General features: G+C 37.0%; 1 protein-coding gene across 1 annotated transcript in view; it reads left to right on the forward strand.

The window, feature by feature from the left end:
• AGO1 (protein argonaute-1) overlaps positions 1 to 16435 on the forward strand; it is a 322424-nt gene that overhangs the window by 294227 nt on the left and 11762 nt on the right. Inside the window, exon 17 of the mRNA XM_090405013.1 lies at positions 1630 to 1829. Within this exon, the coding sequence (XP_090261139.1) occupies positions 1630 to 1829 (200 nt within the window). The remainder of the gene's footprint in view (positions 1 to 1629; positions 1830 to 16435) is intronic.

Consider the following 16435-nt stretch of genomic DNA (forward strand, 5'->3'; position numbering starts at 1 on the left):
TAGGTTGACTTAAACAGACTGAGTCTATGGCAAATGTTAATTGTGTGTGTGTGTCAGTTTAGTGTTTCTAAATGCAAGGTTATGCATTTTTTGGAACTGTCATTAATTCATTATACTTATAAGAGAAGATAATTAGTTAACTAAAATTAACTGATAAATGTTTTTGTGAAGTGGGGAGAAAAAATGAAGAACCATATTAATTATAACAGCAAAAAAAAATAATTTTTCTGACAGAGAGAGAGAGAGAGTTATACAGTTACTCTTACCAGTAATCTACCATTTATCTGACCACAATTTAGCATTCTGATAATTGAAGGGTGGGATAATTGAAGTACAATCAAATGGTGCTGTACTAGAAGTCGATTGATATGCAAGGATCTAGGAATTGAAGGGTCATTGTTTTGAAGATCAAATAAACAGTAGATTACTGTATTTAATTGAGCTGCCCTCCTTTAGTAATGATGGTGCCCTTTGAAAAAAACCTTATTTCAATTCCCATCTAGGATGTGATAATTCTTTATAAAGGTTGTTTTTACTGAAAGCAGATTTTTTTTTTCCTGAAAACTCAAGTTTTTCCTCCTGCAAAATGGACACTGGCCAGAAAAACACATGCAATTAACTGACATTTCATGCTCATCTTGTAGCAATAATTATTTTTGTCATAATTCATAACAACCCAACTCTTATTTAAGTTCAAAGTGGAATTTTTTTTTGCTGCTTTATTCTTCATAATCTTTTTTTTTCTTTTCTTTTTTTCTACTTGCTAAAGACCATGCCTATATAGTCCACCTCTCAATTTAACAAACTCATAGAGCTACAAGAATAAGTTGCTACAGTGAATTTTCTTTAGAGTAGCATTATGACTATGGAACTTTTTCTGATAGTTTGACTCAGCAGACTCATATTCGGTTATTAATTGGTGCTTCCCACTTGGAAGATTTGGCTAGAGAGAAAGTTTTTAATAAAAATATTAAAACAAGTGCAGTTTACTGACCTTGTAGCAGTAGTTGCTTTTGTTGTAATTCAGAACAGCCCAATAGATTTCTTTGAACAAGCTTTCAAACTGGAATTTGCTTTCTTTTACCGCTTCATTCTTCATCCATCCATTCCCCCCCCCCCCCCAACTTGTTAGAGACCATGTCTATATATTTTGGGTTGAACTTTTTTCTGATAATTTGTTGTAGGGAGTGAGTTTATTATAATGATATATGCTGTAGTGAGAGTTTAATGTAGTATGCTCTACCCAGCAAGCTCAAACTTGGTTATTATTTTACTAGTAATCTATTAACAGTTCCAGTCTTGTCTACCAGTAATAAAAGGCGTTTCCTTATGTAAATTATATAATTTTGAATTGATTTAATTAATTTTTTTTTCATTCACTACACTAAATTTTATTCACTTAGTATAGTGAATAAAAAATAAAAAAATTTAGGTTTACAGTAAATTCATCATTCACTGTAAACCTAATTAATATAATTCAAAGGTACCAGATGTTCTGCGCTGTTTATTGCATTATATAAAATGTTTTTAGATTTTATGCTTGCATTTTAAATTAACATTTGATTTTTGATTAAATAATGTTTTCTTTTCTTACAAACCATAAAATTTCATTTTACTTCTGAATGCTAGGGCACAAGTCGACCATCACATTATCACGTGCTGTGGGATGATAATCAGTTTTCAGCTGATGAATTGCAGTGTTTAACTTATCAGTTATGTCACACATATGTCCGTTGTACACGGTCCGTTTCGATTCCAGCACCAGCTTACTATGCACATCTGGTAGCATTTCGGGCTCGCTATCACTTAGTAGAAAAAGAACATGACAGGTAAAATTTCTATAGTAACATTTTTATTTTCATATAGTGTTACCATTTTAAAGGCCTGCAAAATGGTTTCACTTTTATAGAAGAGTATCATGAAATCTAGCCATATAAAGGTCAATATGCTTGGAATATTGCATGCATACATTCTAAAATCTCATTGTTATTTAAGATCATCGATATTAGCTGTAGCCATATGACAGTTAAAATATTAAAGCTAGATAACTTTATCATAATTTATCTCATAAGTGCATTAACAAAAACAACTGAATAGGATGCTAAGCTTAGTTAAATTTCTTTGCATTTGTGTGTAAACACAAGTACAAACAAGTCACATTTTTCTGTAGCATTAATAATACCTATAAAGTCTCATCTCAGTTTAGGTAGGAAATTCTCAATTTTTAGGATTTTTTGAGATTTCATCCTTTTTTGTAATGAATATGGAAATTGCCACCCTGTAAATCATCAAGTTCATCATCCTGCAGTGAAAATAGATTGCCAATTGGTGAAGTGTGATGCTTTTTCAAGCTGCTGCAGGTGGTCTCTGATTAGTAGGCTAGTGATCGTGCATTGGGCAATGAAAATCATATATTATCTAATACCATTCACAACCATCCATATCACAGCCTGAAGAATGGACGCATTATTCACTCAGCTAACCAGCCCAGTGATTAGAAATAAATACATTAATATAATATTACCATTACTACATTATTTTTCCCAGTAAATAAATTTAGGATGGAAAGACCCTTATAGTAGTGAAATGTGTTGTTTGGAATGGTGGGATGAGTACATAGCCTCTCTGCTCATTAGCCAGATGCTATAGGTTTGAATCCCATTGTGGGCATGGGTGGTTCTGAAAAGTGTGCTTGATAAGTGTTTGACCTCAAGAATAAAATTTCTGGATTATCTAACCCTTCAGTAAGAGTATGCTATAAGTTTACAACCTTTCATGGGTTGTAGATTGACATAGTACATTACTTTTATTTTTATGTGAATAAAGATAATATAAAGAAAATAAGTGTGACTCAATAAATCCAAAATAATATGCATAATATTACAAGTTGAAACTATGCATTTCAACTACAAGTTGAAATGCAGTCCGAGGATTGCATTTGAACCTATTATACCTGAATTCACAATGATGATAGCAAAAGTTTTTTTTTTTTTTTTTAAATAAACGATGTAAGAATTTTCTGCAGACTAAGGAAACTTATTATAGCAAGATTGCTTTATTTTTTCACTTTTTTAAAAAATTTCAACTTAATGACCATATTATTTTATGAAATGAAGAATAACGTGTCTTTTGAACAGAAGAAAATGGAAGTACATATTTATTTTATCTCTTTATTATTTTATTTTATTTATGTATCGTTATCATTTTATTTATTTTATTTTTTGAAGAAAATCTTGTTTTAAAATGACATTTTGGGGTCTTTTTCCCTTATAATAAACATAATCAATAATCTGTCATGTTGACATTCTGGGATCTCTGGTACCTCCTTTATCTCCTTTATAATCCTGATGAAATTTTTTGTGCCAACATTCTTAGTTTTCTAAATAAGAATGCAGGAATGACTCAAGGTCATATTATTATTCAGGCCTCCATGGAGTCAAGAGACTCATCGTGGGATGACCTTCCTAGGAAACAGTCTATCATACCACTCCTTGAACTCATTGACTGTTCTTGCTCTCACCACTATCAGGCAGTGCATTCTATGGTTCAACTACCCTCCATGCAAAGAAACACTTCTTACCCTCTTGCTCACAGCTTCCTTTCGTAACTTCCAAGGATGACCCCTTGTTATCGTTCCTTCCTGCTGTTCCACCAAGTGAAAGAACTCCCAATTGTCAATCATGTAACTGCCTCTCAACAGTTTAAAAGTCTCGATCATATCACCCCTCCTTCTATCCACCAAACTCTGCAGTTCAAACCAGCCGATCCTCATAACTAACATTGTACAGTCCTGAAACCATCTTTGTTATCTGCCTCTGTACCCTTTCCACAGTTAATTTATCCCCTTCAAATCCTGGGGGCCAAATTAGAACAATAGTCTAAGTGTGGTCTGATCAGTATCTTATACAACAGAATGATAACTGTTTTATCTCTGCAGGTCAGCATCCTTCTCAGTACTGCAGCAGTCCTCTGGGTTACTTTCACCACCTTTGCAATATGCTCCCTGAATTTCAGTTTTCTATTAATTCCCCCCCCCCAGATCTCTTGTCTCCCCTACTTCCTCCAGTATGTTGGAGGCTGCATACTCCTCCAATTGAGTATGCAGCCTCCCATCGATGTATCCCAAACTTCAAGACTACATTTTTGCTGTATTAAACTGATACTCCTATTCATTTGCCCATCTGTCCAGTTTATTCAAATCCTCTTGCCGGGCTGCCACATCTGCACTATTACTAATAACCCTGCCTAGCTTCACATCATCTGCAAACAACTGAATATCACCTTGCAATCCATTGACAATGTCATTGATATAAAGGTTAAACAATACAGGCTCTAAACAATACCCAGTACTAAGCTCTGTGGAACCCCACTTGTAACTTTCTGCCTCCTTGATATTGCTCCACCATACACAACTCTCTGATACCTATCAGACAGCCAATCCTGAATCAAGTTGACTAACCTGACATCTAAACCCATGTGCTGCAACTTAAGTATCAGCTTATCATGTGGTACTCTATCGAATGCCTTTGAAAAATAAAAAAAAAAATGGCAGTATATGCCTTTCCCTCATCAACTGCTCTTGTCAATTTGTTATAAAAGGCAATCATATTACTAAAGCAAGAGTGCCCCTTAACAAATCCAAGTTGATTCTCACAGATAACATTACCCCTCATCTGCCTAATGCTGCATATGGCCCCTCACTAATTTCTCCAAGACCTTAACAATTACTGATGACACACAAACTGGCCTATAATTAGACACGCTGCAGTTCAAACCAGCCGATCCTCATAACTAACATTGTACAGTCCCGAAACCACCTTTGTTATATGCCTCTGTACCCTTTCCACAGTTAATTTATCCCTTTCAAATCCTGGGGACCAAATTTGAGAACAATAGTCTAAGTGTGATCTGATCAGTATCTTATACAACAGAATGATAACTCTTTTATCTCTGCAGGTCAGCGTCCTCAGTATTGCAACAGTCCTCTGGGTTACCTTCACCATCTTTGCATTATGCTCCCTGAATTTCAGTTTTCTATCAATCATCACCCCCCCCAGATCTCTTGTCTCCCCTTCTATTCCCTAGGTACCTTTCCCATAGCCAGACTTTCATTGAAAAGCCAGGTCAGCAGAGCTGTCAGGTCTTTAGCACATTATCTTAAAATCCGTGGTGAAATATCATCCAGTCTCACAGCTTTACTGACATCCAGAGTACTCAGTATTTGGAACACACTCTCCTCTAAACCTTGAACCTGCCCTATCCCTCTAGTATTAAAACCTATTTCTCCAGGATGAAACACTCCAATAAAGTGTTCATTGAACAACTCCACTATGTCCTTTGTATCAGTCACTCTATTCCCATTTTTATTCCACAATGTCATTCTTTCATAATCATTTCTCCTCCTACTGGCCACATAGCTAAAAAATTCCCTAGGATTTTCTTTGGATCTTAATGCCAATATCTTCTCATATTCCAGTTTTCCTTCCTCACCATACTAGTCACTCTCCTGGCCTGTCTTATATTCTTCATGCATCTGTTCTCCACCCCTCTCCTTATATCTCTTCCATAATCTCTTTTTCACCTACAGTTCCTGTTTGATATTGTTTGTCATCCACTTTACACCAAATTGTGTTCTGTTCTTCACTCATTTACTTTACTATTGCTGCTAACAAATATTCCTTCACAATTTCCCCAATCACTAATGATATCTCGCCCTTCCAATTCCTCCTGCCATGGAACTCCCAAGTTGTTGTTATTATTGGACCTCCAGGGAGTCCAAAGACTCATCGAGGGAGGACACCTACCCTACAGCTCTCTGTCTCCATTACTCAATCCACCAACTATAACTAACTTCAACTACACTAACGCCATCTACCCCCCCCCACACACACACACAACCACCATCACCAATGGTGACTGGAGTTGATATCTAAGACTATTATAACTAACTTAATTTTTAAAATTCCTAGCATGTTTACTATTTTGTCTATTCTATGTTAGAAATTAGAATCTTTGTTATTCCCAAGAAATTTTGCAGTTGCATTTCTGAAATTTTTGTCACATTTTTTCAGATAATTTGAAGGTTGTGGGTTTCAAAAATGCTGTTACATTTTTGAAATTGCATCCTTCAGACTGTTTGTCCATGGTTATTTTTCTTACACTTGGCCTCTGAAAATTCATACCATCTTTACAAATTGAAATTGATACCTTAAAGCATCGAAAATAATAATAATAATATTATTATTATTATTATTTGGGCAGCGTAAATCACCCAAACCAGGTGTCATACCTTCCCTTAAATTCATTCACAGCTAGATGCACTCACTACTTCTAAAGGCAAACTATTCCACTCACCCACTGCTCTGTGAGAGAAAAACCTAGCTCTTACTTCTTTCTTGACTGTGAACAAACATAACTACCATGGATGCCCCCATGGTCTCTCCCCACCTTCCATATAATGAAAAATTTCATCAGACGATATCCTATAACACCCATTCAAAAGTTTATAGACCTCTATCATATCACCCCCCCCCTCCTCTTTCTACTGTTAATCAGTCTGTAATCCTCATACTTGCAATCTGTCCTCATAATCTAAATCCCTTAATCCAGATATAATCTTTGTAACTGTTCTATCTCTGCAGGTTAGCATCCTTCTATGGCTTCTTTATTCCTTTGGAATCTGGGAGACCAAATTGGTGTGTAATAATCCAGGTGTGGTCTTATTAAGGACTTATAAAGAGGCAAAATGACTTCCTTATCCTTACATGTCAAGGTTCACTTCAACATCACAATTATCCTCCGAGTTGTATTTGCAACTTTTGCTACGTTACCTTTGAACTTCAAATTCCTATCCACCAATATGTTAAGATCTCTTGCCTCTTCAATTTCTTGTAGCATAACTCTGCTAATATAATATGTCACTGGAAATCTCATCATGTCAGAGTGCATAACTTTACTCTTATTAACATTAAACTGATAGCCATTTTCATTTGCCCAAATTTCCAGCCTATTCAAATAATTTTGTAAGTGCTGAATATTGGTAGCATCCTTGATTGCTCTACCTATCTTTGCATCATTGGCAAACAATTGCACATCTGATCTTGGACCCTGTCTGATGTCATTAATGTATAGATTGAACAATAATGGCCCAAGGACATATCCACTGTATCCAATTTTTGATATCTGTCTGTTAACCATCCCCCTCCCCCCCGGTTCCAAGTCAAGAGTTTATATTCTAATCCCATATTCTCCAGTTTATGCAGCCACCCTACGTGTGGTATCCTATCAAATGCCTTAGAAAAATCCAACATTATCATAGTGTATCCATTCCCTTTATTCAACTCAGCTGTAATGATGTTATAAAATATGAGCAAATTGCTGAAACACGACTTTTCTTTAGTAAACCCTTTAGTAAACGCTGCTCCTTGCAGAGTATAGTTTGTTTCTCTACCCATTTCTGTATGCAAGTTCTAACCAACTTCTCTAAAATCTTCACTACCACACCAGAAATACTGATAGGTCGGTAGTTAGACACATCAGTTTTTTGCACCACCCTTATACATTGGAACTATCATTCATTTCTTGCATTCCTGTGGTATCATTCCGGAGCTGAGATCCAAGTTATACAAACATGTGAAAGGCATTATTATTATTATTACGGGCAACTCCAAGGAGTCGATAGACTCATTGAGGGAGGCCCTAACATCATGTCAAGAACAACTATATGACATTCTCACAGTATCTATCATACCTCGCCTTGAAATCATTCACAGTCATGGCACCCACAACAGACTCTGGCAGCTTATTCCACTCATTCACCACTCTCCAAGTAAAAAAAAACCTAGCTCTAACACCCTTGCTAACCACACTCTTGCCCAGCTTCCATGTATGGCCCCTAGTCCTCCCACCATCAGTCCTATTTTCAAAAATATCTTCTGAATCAATCTTATAGAAACCCTTCAGCAATTTGAATGTCTCAATCATTTCACCCCTTTTACGCCTATCAACCAATTTCTGCAACCCACAACTCTTCAACCTGTTCTCATAAGGCTCATTCCATAGCCCTGCTATCATCTTGGTCACTCGTCTCTGGATCCTCTCCACCTCCTCCTCATCAAGAAGAAACCCTGGCGCCCATATCTGGGCACAGTAGTCTAGATGGGGTCTTATCAAGACTCCATCTAGTACAGAATACAGAGGAACATTATTGCACAGGTTATTGTTCCTCTGTATAGAATACACAGGAACAATAACCTGTTTGTCTCTGCATGTTAAAGTATTTTTCAGCAACCAAGTGATTTGATGAGCTGATTTAGCCACTTTTGCGATGTGCCCCCTAAACTTGAACTCCCTGTCCACCAACACTCCCAAATCCCTGGCCTCGTCAATCTCCTGGAGTATGGTTCCACCAATGTGATATACTGCTGCTAATCTTTTCACCCCAAAATGCATAACCTTACAATTTTCCACATTAAATTGACATCCATTCTCCTTAGCCCGGTCCTCCAAACTATCCAAATCATCCTGCAAAAGTTTGACACACTCACTATTGCTCTACCCAACTTTGCATCATCAGCAAACAAATGAACACTTCCTCTCGGATCCTTTCCTATATCGTTAATGAACAAATTGAACAGTAGTGGTCCAAGAACAGAACCCTGTGGCACACCACTAGTCACAGGCTGTCTTTTGGACTCTACTCCTGAACAAACCACTCTCTGATATCTCTCCATCAACCACCCTCCTATCCATCTCACCAACCCTATGTCCATCCCCATATGCTGCAGTTTACTGATTAGAATTCCATGTGGTATCCTGCCAAAGGCCTTAGCAAGGTCCAGTAGAATCACTGTAAACCCTTATCCAGTTCAGCCGTTACTGTGTTATAAAACGTGAGCAAGTTACTGATCTACTCTTCGCAAAACCATGCTGTCCCCCATACAGTATCCCATTTTCATCTATTCAATCCTGTATTTTCCTCTTGACTATTTTCTCCAAGACCTTGACAACGATTCCTGATATGCTAATCGGTAATTTACAACAGCTGTCTTGGAACTTCCTTTATAAAGTGGAACTATTCCCCCCCCCCCCCCAGGACTAACCCAGACCCAAGACTCAATTTAAACAAAATGGTCAAGGGCACTGACAATTCTTTAATCGTTTCGCGTACAACATGAGCTGGTATACCATCCAATCCCACAGATGTATTGAAATTGAGGTTTTGTAATAGACTATTCACCTCCACATCATTCACCACAATTCCCATATAAGCTATTGGTTCATTCATTCCTGCAATGTCACCACCTAGATGATATACTCTTGCAAAGTGCTCGCTCAGTAATTCCATTATATCAACTGATTCGGTTACCTCCCTACCATCAGCATTCTTTGAAATCATTCTGCCATATACATTTTTTTCTTTTACTTGCAACATATTGAAAAACTGTTTGGGATTCTCTTTAGCCTGCATGGCTTGTTCTTTCATAATCCACTTTTGCATAGTCAATTCATACACCTGGTTGACATATCTTAGCAAAGTGAGCACTCATTAATTGAACATGATTCTAGTAGCAAGGCTTATACGTTGGTCAGACATAACTGGTAATTAGTTTACAGAATTAACAACGCATATAAAGTATATTAATTAAAGTTAACTTTAATAAATAATTTCTATATTTCGGCAACGTCACGCTGCCATCTTCAGGAACATAAAGATATGGTATGTGCACGCAGGCACTCACAAAGCAAATGAGGAAGAAAGCAAGAAACTAATATTATTCCTAAAGTCCTAATGGTGCCCTCTGGCGGGCTAATTTGGTAGTCTTAGCAGTTGGGCTAAAGTTCTCATAATGTAAGTCTCCCAAATTTGGGGTAGTTTCATGCACCCAAATTTGTTGAGGTTAGGAAAAAATCTTCAGCAGCTCTAAAAATTTTTTAGAGCTGCTGAAGATTCTTTGAATAACCTTTCGTATTTAAACTTGCTGCGATGTATTATTTTTGTTTTCTTCCAACGAATTTTATGGTGGGTATCTAAGGCATGGTCTGCCAGCCCAGACAAATTACCATGATGCGTGTTCTCCTTGCCGACGAAAACAAAACCTTACGGGCACTAGCGGAAGAGCTTTCGAATACACTCGGCCGTGATCTATGGTCGATACTTTATGATGTCTCATGCGCATCGGCAAAAAAAGAATTAGAAAAAATGCGAAAACCTGATAAAGAATTCTACTTCCTTACCACAGCCACTACTCAACACTGTAGTCAACCTCTCGTCGGCAGTTTTAAAGCCTGAAGCACTCACCGCACTTGCACGTGGTCACAATTTTGCCCTAGCTCCTAAAAGAATACCTGCCGAAGAAATCATGATCCAAATAGAACGTGGGATTCGCAACCTGCCTAACCATATCGCCAACAACGTTAGACTGGATGTAGTCGGTGTTCTCACTAAAGCCAAACCTCCAAAAACCAACTTATCCAAAAACGAATATGCAGTCCTACAAGAATTGAAAAACAACAAAAAATTAGTAATCACCAAAGCAGATAAGGGAAACGCCACTGTGGTGCTAAATCAAAAGGACTACAAAGGTAAGCTTAATACTTTAGTACTAGAACGTACCACTTACCTCCCTATTGAATATAATCCTACCAGCTCACAGATTAGAACTCTCCACAGACTACTTAAGAAAGTCACTTCTTGGCCTGTGGAAGTCACTAACAAACTAAAAACCTTACAACTCTAGACCCCCCCGATTATATGGACTCCCAAAAATTCATAAACAAAATGTGCCATTACGTCCCATAGTGGATGGCATTGATTCTCCCACATATAAATTATCCAAACATTTAGCCAAAACGCTCACACACTATACTGGCAATACACCATCACACATAAAAACTCAGCTCACTTTAAAGCCAGTATAGAAAACCTCTCACTCCAACACACTGACATAATGGTCAGTTTTGACGTCTCCTCCCTATTCACTAATGTCCCACTCAAAGAAACCCTAGAGCTCATCCAAGCCAAGTTTCCTCCCGATATCTCAGCCCTATTTCAGTTCACGATGAACTCAGGCTATTTCGTTTGGCAAGGAAAGTTCTACAAACAGATAGAGGGGACAGCCATGGGTTCACCACTTTCCCCACCCTTGGCCAATTTCTTTATGGAGACCTTTGAAGAGAAAGCCTTAAACTCCGCCCTCACAAAAACCCACTATTTGGCTTCGTTACGTGGATGATGTATTCGCTATTTGGACACATGGCTCAGACTCACTCCACTCCTTCCTAACACACTTAAACAACCAACACCCCAGAGTCCAGTTCACCTTAGAAAAAGAGGAAAACAACACTCTCCCCTTCCTAGACACTTTAATCACCCGCCAGCTTGATGGATCTTTGGTTTTCTCTGTTTACAGAAAACCCACCCATACTGGCAGATACATTCACCAGCAATCCCCCCCCCCCTCACAACAATATGGGGTTATAAAAACACTATATAACAGGGCAAAATTAATCTGCTCAGATGACAAGGCCCTAACTACTGAACTAAACCACATCCTTAACACTTTCTTGGCCAATGGCTATAACCCCAAAAAAATCCAAAAAATACTAAAGCCAGTAAACCACAACCCTCCCTCCCCCGGACTCCACAATAAAGATTACACCAAGTCTATCACCATCCCCTACATCCAGGGCACCTCTGAGAAAATAACCAATATCCTCAAAAAATATGACCTTACTTCTTGTTACAGACCATATAGAAAGTTGGCATCCCTTATCCGCTCTACCAAAGACCAACCACTTCCCCTAGACCTACCTGGTGTATACCAGGTCCCTTGCAGCTGCCCTACTTTGGCCAAACAGGCAGAACAACAAATATCAGGATTTCAGAACACAAAGACTACGTCCGGTTTCACCAGTACAGCTGCTCTGGGCTGGCAGACCATGCCTTAGATACCCACCATAAAATTCGTTGGAAGAAAACAAAAATAATACATCGCAGCAAGTTTAAATACGAAAGATTATTCAAAGAATCTTCAGCAGCGCTAAAAAACGTTCCTAACCTCAACAAATTTGGGTGCATGAAACTACCCCAAATTTGGGAGACTTACATTATGAGAACTTCAGCCCAACTGCCAAGACTACCAAATTAGCCTGCCAGAGGGCACCATTAGGACTTTAAGAACAATATTAGTTTCTTGCTTTCTTCCTCATTTGCTTTGTGAGCGCCTGCGTGCACATACCATATCTTTATGTTCCTGAAGATGGCAGCGTGACGTTGCTGCCGAAATATAGAAATTATTTATTAAAGTTACCTTTAATTAATATACTTTATATGCATTGTTAATTCCGTAAACTAATTACCAGTCATTAATTGAACAATCGCATTAGCTTCTGACACTAGAGTACCATCTGCATTCAATAAAGTTATTCTTTCACATTCATTCTTTCTTTTGCTTGCGGCATAACGATAAAATTCTTTAGCTTGCTTTCTTTTCACACTCCAATTTAGCTTTTCACACAATACTCATTACTTTTCTGAGCTTTATATATTTCATAACTCCTCTTACTCTTCATCTCACGATATTCTTTGCACATCATCTTCTTCTTGTGAATCTCTTGCTTAATAAGGTTACACATCCATTTCATTCTCAACTTATTTATTCTTCAAACACTAGGGATACATTCAGATACCACTCATTTAAGCACTTTTTCAAAGATTCCCATGCATTGCTGACATTTTTCCCATTCAGTAACTGATACCATGGAACCGAAGATACTATTTTCCTAAGTTGATCATAATTTCCAGCTTTGTAGTTCAACGTGCAGCCTGTTTTCTAATCAGAGCATCAATACAATTAGATACTCCCCAAGAAAGCACAGCATGATCACTGTCACCAATTAGTGGTTAAATAGTCATATTCTTAACAGAGATCCCTTCTGATACTATGAGCAAATCCAACACCCTTTGACCTCGAGTTCCTTCTTTCACATGCTGCTTGAGAAAGTTGCCTCACAACAATTCAATAAATTACTCTTCTTTCTTATCACGAGATTTCTCATCTACCCAATCAACGTTTGGAAAATTAAAGTCGCCCATAATGATCACTCTTTTGGTTACCCATAAGGCTAAATTGGTGATGCATTTCTTCGTCCTCTGCAACTGGGTCGCCAGGTCTATAGCAACACCACCATATATTTCATTTTGTTACCTCCACTTCCAGATAGACTCAAACTCACTGCTACATGGGACATTGTTACCACCATTGTTTTCTTGTGTTTCTACCCTAACTGGACGTAAGTCATTTGATATCATTAGATGACTTGAGTAGTAGTAGTATTAGTCATCTCTTCTGACATTCCTAAAAATAGTATACCCATTACACTTGATCCCAGTTACCATAATTGATTCTAGTAGCCAGGTTTAATGCCAACAATCTGAGGCCATATTCATATTCAATAAAGCAATGAACTCAACCTCTTTGTTTCTGATGCCCCTGGCATTTGTGTATAGACATAATAAATTATCACCTAGCCTATTCTTATAATTAGATATGCAATCTATTTGGCCTTGTTGCAGAACTTTCTCTTTTCCCTCCCCAGACATACTTAAAAGGTGTGAACCAAAGACATTCATATCATTATCACGTTTGCATACCATAGCTGAACTTTCACATACATTTTTCCCATTCCTCCTTTGATGATTTAATTTCCCTGACTCTCTACATTAGGTCTCATACTAAGAAGTAATTTTTCCAGACTCCTGATGCCAAATGAATTCAGATATATAGCAAAGATATATATAAAACATCCATTTTTTTCTACTACCTTAACAAATTACTTTATTAACCCTCATTTTATTTGAAGTAGTAGTTGGAGATTGTTATTTGGATCCACTGAACTTTAATGATACATTAATGTAAAAGATAAAATATTTTGTTTTTTAATTAATAGTGCTGTATCAGTTAGATAATGTTTTAATTTACTGATTTAGTGTGCACTTTTTATATATCATATATCAATGAATTAGTCAGTATGTATAATAATGGGGGGGGGGGGTAGCTCAATGAAGTATAATAATGGAGGTAGTGTTTTGTTCAATTTTGACAAGTTTCATGTAATATAGTGTGTGTAAAATAAAAGTGACATGTGGGAGTAGTTTGTGGGAAAAAGAAGATATTGATGACAGAATGTGTCAAAAATTGTGCTGATTAACTAGATTGAGGAATGAGATGTATTGAATGAGAGCAGGAATTTAAATGAACTGGCTTGGTAGGTGACATGTGCAAGAAAGAATGCAAACATATGCAAAGGACTTAAAATGCATTATGATAATAGGGATTGTAAAGGAGGTGAACAAGTGTGAGAAAAAAAAAAAGAAAAAAGATATATAAGGAGTTAAAAAAAAAAATAAAAAAAAAAGAAGAGAGATTGGCACAATGGTAGGCATTTTGTGGCTTTGCCATACCAAACAGGAATTGGAGAGACCAGAAAAGTGTTTATAAATAGCAGGAGGGGTAAAAAGAAATAAAACATGAGGGAAAAGAAAGGAAAACAACAAAGAGGAGAAAGGAGTGATAAAAAGGTATGATAATTTAATGATAATATGATTCTATGAATGAGCATGTTACAGAGGATTGAGCAAAAAAAAAAAAAAAAGCTTTTTAGGTACAAAGATTTTTACCAGGAAGACATCATCAAGGAAGGCCATGAACAAACAGGTAGATTTGAAGAAATGATTGTACTGATTGGAACTAATGCTTTGAAAGAAATGTGAAAAGATATGAGTTGTTGAACAAGGCTAAAAAAAGAGTAGAAACAGTCAAGAGTGCGAGTTTGTTGCAGTGGTAATGGTATGAGTGAGCTGAGACAGAGTTTTGATTGCAAGTTGTTGTTTAGCACACAGATTGTGTAAGTGAAATGATGTGCATCATGTTGATATATGGGGTGATTTTGATAGTGGAAAGGATTTGTACTTGCAAGATGGAGTCTAAAATGGATTTGGAGTTAGCTGCTTGGGGGGAGTGTTGTTTAGTGAACGAACAAATGTAAATAGGGAAACAAGATGTTACTAGATAGTAGTGAGAGCCTAGATGTATGCATTAAGATGAGAGGTCTAAGTCATAGCAGTGATGACAAAGAAAGAGAGAGAGAAAATGAAAACTTGATAGGGACGGTAGGCCTGGTTTTGTCTGCCAAGCAAAAATGATGCTGCAGCAATGGAATAGGGAGTGTAGATGGATTGAATCAACTCAAGCTGCTTATTTAAACAAGTCAGATTGTAAAATGCCTGTCAGTCTGCTGGATGGCTATCATAAATGTTTATTAAAGCCTGAAGCATCAGGAATAAAAGTAATGAGTTGTTAGCATTATTAAATACAAAGGGCACAAAAATTATTAACATTAGTGAGACCTGATTGACACATGAGGATATCCTTACAGGAACAGAATGTGATGGATACTGTGTATTCAGAGAGGGCAGGAAGGGCAAAGGAGTATTTCTAATGAATTGCTGATAAATTAAATCCATCCAGAGAAGAAATCTCAAATGATGTTGGTATGAGTAATATAATAATTGGATGATTGCTATTGACTATGGGGATGTAGACTGGAGAGAGGAAAAAGTATGCAAGATTGAATGAAAATGGATTTACTCAGGGGTAACCTACTTAAGAGTTGGTTATCCTTGAGTAAAATGTTACCTTATCAGGTAATATTTTATCTGATAAGTGTCTGAGAATCTGTCTATAAATTAATTGAGCATTATGCTTCCAACTGGGAATGTCATGATGCATTTTCGTCTTGGAAATATAAATATACAGAAAATGATTATGAGCTGAGCAGCAGTGTTCTATCTTGCAAAACTGCTTGATTGAGGAATCAGCAACTGCTTAGGTCAAAGGGCATTTGGAAGAAGCTTTTTCCAACTGCATTTTTACAGTTAGGGGAACAAATAGTGTGAGAAAGGTGTGGGAAGGCTTCTGTGTTTGTTGTACATGTTAATTAATTTTAACGGTATAGATGAGAACACAGACTGATAAGAAAATAACTATTTATTAACTTATTGCTGATATTTCACAGGTATTCTATCTAGCATCTTCAGAGCACTAAACCAGTTTGTCACAGTATGCAAGACAACAACAATCTGGTATAGCAGTGGGACTAGTCTGAAGAATTGTAACGCACAACACAAAGGTTAAAGTCCTAATTAGGTGCCATCTCTGTTGAAGGGGGGAAAAAATAATAATAAATAAAATAGAAAGAGAAAGCAGGCATTAATTTGGTCTTAAGATGACCGTCTCCCAAATCTTTATAGCTGTATCTTTAAGGCTGTATAAATTTGTGAAGGTTTGGAAGACAGTAATCTTAATACCAAATTAATACCTACTTTCTCTTTCTATTTTATTGTTATTATTATTATATTCCCCCCCCCCCTCAA

Source organism: Typopeltis vanoorti, chromosome 15 (assembly GCF_054136105.1).
Source record: "Typopeltis vanoorti isolate ZY-2024b chromosome 15, IOZ_Tvanoo_1.0, whole genome shotgun sequence".
Classification (NCBI taxonomy): Eukaryota; Metazoa; Arthropoda; class Arachnida; order Uropygi; family Thelyphonidae; genus Typopeltis; species Typopeltis vanoorti.